Source organism: Chlorocebus sabaeus, chromosome 29 (assembly GCF_047675955.1).
Source record: "Chlorocebus sabaeus isolate Y175 chromosome 29, mChlSab1.0.hap1, whole genome shotgun sequence".
NCBI classification, from domain to species: domain Eukaryota; kingdom Metazoa; phylum Chordata; class Mammalia; order Primates; family Cercopithecidae; genus Chlorocebus; species Chlorocebus sabaeus.
Window position 1 is genome coordinate 1,465,791 of NC_132932.1, and position 7,164 is coordinate 1,472,954.

A 7,164-nucleotide genomic window follows, 5' to 3' on the forward strand; every position below is an offset into this window, starting at 1 on the left:
TAAACGAGAACCCTCCTGACCGCAAGGCCCAGCTGGCTCCCCTGACTTCTATCTTGGCAGTGAGGAAACAGGCTTGGTGCACACCCCTGGAGTCAGTCACTGCAGAGCTGGGCGCCAGGCATTTGAGTGGAAATGGAGAGGGCTGATCCTTAGGGTTCCTAGAATGTTCTTACCTTCTGTGTGGTATAAAAATCAAAAGAGTAGTGGTTGGGAGATGACCAGGAAGAGGGCAGGAGGTAGAGGGCCAAGCAAAGGGCTCCACAGGGAGGAGTGGGATGAGATGAGCATAGATTGAGATGGGCAGCGGCAGGGCTCAGGCTCGCAGCTAATTTGCAAAATTTTGAGATATATCATTCCTTTATTTTTTACCTCAACTTACTGAGCAACGCATAGCTATGGAACAGAAGCATTTGTTGCACTCTTTTTGTGAGCCAGGCCTTGTAGGAGAGATTGTGGATGGCAAAATCTCAGGTTCTGCCGAAATCCTCCCCTTGGGGGCTGGAGGATCTCTAGTTAATTGGCATTCAGGTGCTTAAGGCCACTTTTGGGTGGAGGTTTGGCAAAGATGGAGTGTCCAGACCTATGATCCTCTAATAACTTTACTTTTTAAAAACAGCCACCCAAATGATGGTGGCGCGGGGAGCAGGTGGTGGTGAAGGGACTGGGGTCTCTGGCCGTGGCCATGTACAGAGGAGACTGTGAGCGCTCTCCCTGCCTGAGGGACACCTAACTTTATAGCATAGACTGAGGGTCAACAGGAGGCCCACCAAGTCCCTCAGATCCAGGGACAGGGAAGGAAGTGGTGGAGGGGAGGCTGACCCACCTCTAAAGGGTTGTGCCACTATGAGTAGAGCCCCCAGGGGAGAGGCCCCAGTAGAGCCCCCAGGTCCCCTCAGGTAAGCAGTGGCTCATCCTCTGCCTCAGCTACCCACACCCCCGGCTCAGCCAGTGGCACCAGTAGCACATCGTCCTCATCTTCTGGGGCCAGGACTGCTGTGTGGGGTCCAGCGGGGCTCCGGGTTGGTCCTGGGGGCCCCAGGCTGGGCAGGAGACGGCCTCGCAGGGCCTGCACCACTCCAGACAATAGCGATGGCTCTAGAGGCAGTGAGGGCAGTGGCCCTGGGGCTTCGGGGACAGTAGTGGGGGCTGGAGATGTGCTAGCAGATGGGAGGGGAGCTTTGATGGGCAGTGGGGGTGCCTGCTCCCCATCTTGCCCACCCACTGCCCCGCCCTCACAGGCTGGACCTGTGCCACCATCTAGGGCCTCAAGGGGAGCAGCGGAATGTGTGACCTGGGATCTGGCCTCAGAGGCCCGAGCTGGGGTGTTGGTTCGAGGGAGCAAGCCCCAGCGGCGGAGACGGCGTACCAGGCGGCGCATCAAGCGGCCCCGCTGACGACGGCGGGCACCTGAGCCACCTCCTGGAGTCATATCCTGGCGTAAGATCTGTAGCAGAGAACGCAGGTTGCCCAGCACTGAGTTCTGCAAGGAGATGAGAAGACCTCAGAGTCAGAGGGCCAAAGGTTGAATGAAGGAGGGTACAGGGGTGGGGCCACAGCAGAACTGGGACCAGGAGGTGCTAGGGTTGTGGGGAGTGACTTACATCATTAGGATTCTCTGTAGGAAAGTCTTCTACAGGCGGGATGGCACCTTGGGCAATAAGCTGCCCGTAGGAAGGGGGTGCCTGCTGCTGCACAATCTCAGCCTCCATCCGGGAGAGGGGGGCAAAGATGCTAGAAGGAATGACGACTGCTCAGTTGCTGGTAGTTCTTGGCCAGAGTAGACCACCTCAGCCTGGACAGTCCTCCCGCTTCCACACCTGGGCCAGGCCAGCTGGAGCTGTGCCATGGCTTTCCCAAAGGTCATCTGAGGTCCCTCCTCCCTTGAAACTGCTTTCAGGATCTGGACCTGTCCCTTACAGGCACAACTGAGAAGCTGATCATGGGAGCCTCTCCCCCAAGGTGGGCGCTTTCATGGTCTCCTGTAGCTGCACGGCCCAGCCTCACCCTCAGGGTCTACTCCTCTACTGCCAGTCCCACTCCCACTGACCTGTACTCCTGGGTGCGAATGGCATAGAGCTTGCAGGTGCAGCCCAGGGCGATGACCAGGAGCAGGCCACACACTAGGCTGCCAATGACTGCGGCGGTAATGACCTTGCGGGGCAGAACATAGGAGCAGTCCCACTCATCACTGCCGTCTGCACAGTCAGGCTGCCCGTCGCATACCCATGTCTCATACACGCACTTCTCATCCCGGCATCGGAAATTGCCAGGCTGGCAATGCCGACAGCGTCTCTCGTCTGCTCCATCAGCACAGAAAGTCTGGTAGTTGCAGCGGTCAGCAGGCAGGTAGCAGGCTGTGGCACCAGAGGTGCCAGCAGCCCCGCAGGGGAAGTGTCCAGGTGGGCAGCCTGGGCAGTCCTCCTCATCTGTGCCGTCAGCACAGTCCCACGAGCCATCACAGCGCTGTGCCTCACTGTAGCAGCGCTCACCTAGGCCTTCGCCAGCCCCCAGGCCAGAGCCTAAGCCACAGGGTCTATCCCAAGGCAAGCAGTAGCCCCGCACATGGTAAGTGGCATTGAAGCCACGACCATTGCTCCAAGCAACTGTGTGGTAGGACACAACAGCCTGGCCAGATAGTGTCTCCACAGTGACAGCCTTGCCATTGCTGAAGTGGGTGAGACTACGCAGTAGTCGGGAGCTCTCAGGGGGCCCAGGGCCATCAAACACATGCACTGCATCTCCAAAGCCCAAGTCCAGGGCTGTGAAGCGCACGGCCAGCCGCCGGCCATCATGGGGGTCCAGCAGCCAATGGCAGGACTGGGGGTGAGAGACTGAGGCAAGGTGTGCATATCCAGGGGAAGAGAAGACCCCATAGAAGTCCTCCAAGGTGAGATTGCAAGGCAGGGAGGGGATGGGCCTTGGGGTCAGGCCAGGGAAGGGGTCTGAGCTGCAACCTGCTTCATCAGAGCCATCGCCACAGGCATCAATCCCATCACAGCGCTGGACAGCAGATACACAGCGGTGGTTGAGGCACTGGAACTCTTCCTGCAGGCACATCAGCCAATCTGCAGAGGCACCATGGAGAGGGGCTGTGAAGCACCAGAGCCCTCAGGATCCTCCCCTCCTGCCTGGGGCTTTCACTGCCTGCTCCTCAAACATCCCTGTCCAGCCTACCTTGGCTGTAGGAGAGCAGGAAGCCCTGGCCCATGGGTGCTCTGGCCCCAGCATAGCTGTAAGTGATGGTGACGTTGCCTCCGGGCAGCTGCAGAGGGCTGGGAGGTGCCTCACACAGGGAGATCGGTGGCTGGAGAGGGGAGCGTAGGGTTAAGTGCTCTGAGCCACAGGCCAGGTGTAGTTTCTGGAACCTATGGGAGTAGAGGAGAGCAGGACATGAGATGCTCTTGACTGCTGCTGGCTTTCTCCTCCCCCGGTGCACCAGGCTCCTAGTATCCCAGGAAGCACAAACATCTGCTTCTCCGTGATCTAAATGGTCAAATAAAAACTCAGCCTATTTATTTATTTAGAGACAGAGTTTCGCTCTTGTCACCCAGGCTAGAGTGCAATGGCGTGATCTCGGGTCACTGCAACCTCCACCTCTTGGGTTCAAGCAAGTCTTTTGCCTCAGCCTCCCAAGTAGCTGGGATTACAGGTGCCTGCCACCACACCTGGCTAATTTTGTATTTTTAATAGAGACGGGGTTTCACCATGTTGGTCAGGCTGGTCTCGAACTCCTGGCTTCAGGTGATCTGCCTGCCTCAGTCTCCCAAAGTGCTGGGATTACTGGTGTGGGCCACTGCGCCTGGCAGCCAAATTATTTTTAAGTCAATGTAATCAATGGGGATCTTCCTAACATGGGCTGGTATCACCAAAAGACCATAAGATATATCCTAGAGCCCTTTGGAAAAACTGACTTGTGTTCCAGGACTGAGTTAAGAAGAAGTGCACTGCATTCCAGTTGTTGTAGCACTGTCACCCAAGTATGGTACCAGCAGTAACTGGTGATTACCATACAGTTCAATTAACCAGAACTCACCATCTTACCCTACCCCATTGTGCCAGATGTGAGACCTGGGTTGGTTTTCCATGGCATTCTGATCCCTTTGCCCTGCCAGCCTCTCCACAGTTTGCCTCTCTTTTTGCCTACCTCTTTCTGGGTGAATTCATGGAAAATGAACTATGTGAGGCAAATAGCCAGGTACTCAATATGATCCCCAAACAATGATCCAAGGTCAGGGGAGCCTGGGGAAACTTGGAGTGTTTAAAAGATCCAGAGAGGCTGAGGAATGTTCTAGGCTGATTAAGGAGTAGTTCGGAATCTCACACAGGACATGCAATGAATGGAAGGACTCCTCAGAACAGTTCTGTCTGAGCTGAGGACCGTTTGTAGAGTGGCCTCTGTCCTTTGGAGATGCCCAGGACCCAAGCTAGATGTCCACTCCAGCCTAGCTCCACCTCCGTTCATTGAGTCTGGCCCAGAAAAAGTCAGGCTTTTAGGGTACACTAGGCCAAATCAAATTCTACTCTTTCCCTGTTGACAAGGATGGAAATTCCATAGAGAAGTGATCCCTGAATGGGCCAGGCCCAGTAGCTCACACCTTTAATCCCAGCACTATGGGAGGTCGAGGCAGGTGGATCACTTGAGGTCAGGAGTTCAAGACCAGCCTGGCCAATGTGGTGAAACCCTGTCTCTACTAAAAATACAAAAAAAAATTAGCTGGGCGTGGTGGCAGGCACCTGCAATCCCAGCTGCTCAGGAGGCCAAGGCAGGAGAATCACTTGAACCCGGGAGGTGGTTGCAGTGAGCTGAGATTGTGCCTGAGATTGTGCCCTTGCACTCCAGCCTGGGTGACAAGAGTGAAACTCTGTCTCAAAAAAAAAAAAAAAAAAGAAATGTACCTGAAGACTTCCAATGGAGGGGAAGGGGCAAGGGAGAAGAATGGGTTCTTGCTCTTGTTCCGCTTCTCACCTGACGGTGACAGTCTGTTCCTTGCTGCCCAGGATGAGCCAGGTGCAGTTGGCAGGGGAGCTGCGGCTGTCCCGGACCAGGGGCCTCTGTAAGGTGCCCTGCACTTCTAAGAGCACTGCTGGGGGGTCCTCACAAGCTGGAGAGAGAAAGGTAGGACACTGGTAGTAGACAGCCCTTAGCATCTCACCCTTCCCCTTCCGCTTGGAGGCTTGAGGTTTCCAAAAGTCTGGGCTCTGCAAGGAGGAGCAGAGTATCTGCCCCTGCCCACACACATCCTAGAGTTATAGCCCTCTGGCTTCGCTCTTTCTCTCCACATTCTTCATAGCTTCACCAGTAAATACTAATACCATGAACAATTCTGAGGTCTGCTTTGTGCCAGTCACTGAACCAGGAGAAGCAGGAAATACTGCCTCTACCCTCAGGGAGACTACATCCTGGTTAGGACGATCAAGCATAGATATTCCCAGAAAAAATAAAATAGTATATAGCAACTACCAGATGAAGGTCCACACCGAGCCTCCGTCTCCTCATCTATAAAATAAAGGCTAAATGATCTCCCCTCTAAAACTATGGTAGGTCCCATGCAATTCAGGGAACAGAGAGTCCTTCTCGAGTGCCCCCACATTCCCAAGCCCACGGAGCCCCAGAGGTTCCCTCAACTTACCAAGATTTGGGAAAATAATCCGGTCTGGATGGGCCAGAGCGCCTCCTAGAGGAGGAACGAGAAAGGGCAGGGGAGTGAGACACCCCTTAGGAGTTTTCTTCACCTGAGCAACTCAAGGAAGCCATCCGCGACTTCCGGGCAGTTAATAGGAAGAGGGAGTGGGGGGTGGGAGAAGGCTGCGGCGTGGGACCTCCATGGAAGGAAGGTCCCGCAGCAGGGCCTGTGGGGTTGATGGGGTGATCTGGGGAAAGCCGGAGAGAGGACGAGGGCCTAGAGGAGCGGCTGAAGACTTCCTGGGGGTTGGGGCCGGCAGTGCTGGGGGTGGCGGCAGGGGCTGGAGGGAATGGGCAGGCAGGATGGAGTGCGAGGCCGCACTGGAGGGAGTTAGAGCTGCTGGCCCGGTGACAGAAGGCTGGGGGGTGGTCTCGTTTCGGCTCTTACCAAGGAGGAGGAGGAGGAGGAAGAGGAGGGTGGCCAACAGCATCCTGGGCTGTCCAGAGGTGCCGGAAGGGTCCCGGAGCTTCTGTGGTCTACCCGATGGGGTCGCGGCGGAGCCCCGGCCGCCCAGGCTCCCCGGTGCCGCCTCCCCAAGGGGGCTCCATGGCCCGGGCTCGACTGGTGCTCTGGATGCCAGGGCTGGGGGCGGGGAAGCGGCGGTAGCCGGGGAGTAGGGGCGGTGCCTTTCGCCAACTTTGGAGTTGTTTTCTCCGGCCGCCGCCGCACTCTTTCTCCCGGGGCTGGCTCCCGAAGTCCTGGATCTCGGCACTGGGTCGCGCCCTCCCCTACAGCCCGCCCGCAGGCCGCGAGCGCCCCTGGCCTGGCCGCCACCTGCCGAGGTTTGAGACCACTTCCTCTTCGGGCCAAACTTTGCCGACTTTCAGTCCCTAGGGCCGGCCGGGTGCTGCTCCACTCCTCTAGCGCTTGCAGCCCGCGGAACGCGACAGGGAAGCGGGGGAGGGGGAGAGGTGGCTCGGCCCGGCGCTCCGGCCCTTGCCCAGGAGGTACCCCCGCCCGCCCAGGGGTTGGAGTAGCCTGGGCGGGTGACGAGCCGGGTCCCACCCCTGCCAATCAACGAGCGGGCCACACCCACTTGCTCGCCTTAACCCCTTTCCGGCTCTGCCGCACTTGTCAGACGGGCCCTTGACTGGCAGCTTCAGCTTCCACATTTAACCCTGCTTTGTTTAATCCTTGGGGTGTAGCACGTTTGTCGTTACAGGACACGTTTGTCACACGTTTGTCAGACGTTTGTCAAAGGACGTCTGCTTATTCCATAACTGTGATGTCTTTCCTTTGGGCCCTAAGCTCTCAGTACTTTTCTTGTCCCGGTCTGAGATCCGGCAGCACTTTTTGGAGTGAGACTTTATTACAGCTATTACCACACGGTATGGTAACTATTTGTTCGTCATTCCCGCCCCCGTCCCGCCCCTTCTCTGCAAACAAACTTCCCGTAGGCTGGGGCCTAGGCTGTTTACCTTTGCACCTACAGGGCTTCTCTCCTGCTGAGACACAGGAAGAACTCAATAAATGGTAAATA

At 56.7% G+C, this 7,164-nt stretch overlaps 1 protein-coding gene across 1 annotated transcript; it reads right to left on the reverse strand.

The window, feature by feature from the left end:
- Window positions 1–326: 326 nt before the first annotated feature.
- On the reverse strand, window positions 327–7,164 carry LRP10 (LDL receptor related protein 10). Its single transcript, XM_007990786.3, has 7 exons — window positions 6,072–7,164; window positions 5,631–5,675; window positions 4,967–5,102; window positions 3,175–3,365; window positions 2,048–3,065; window positions 1,602–1,731; window positions 327–1,480 (listed from the first exon to the last, which is right to left on the reverse strand). Exons 1-7 carry the CDS (start codon window positions 6,112–6,114, stop codon window positions 893–895), a joined length of 2,151 nt encoding a protein of 716 aa, XP_007988977.1. The 5' UTR covers window positions 6,115–7,164; the 3' UTR covers window positions 327–892.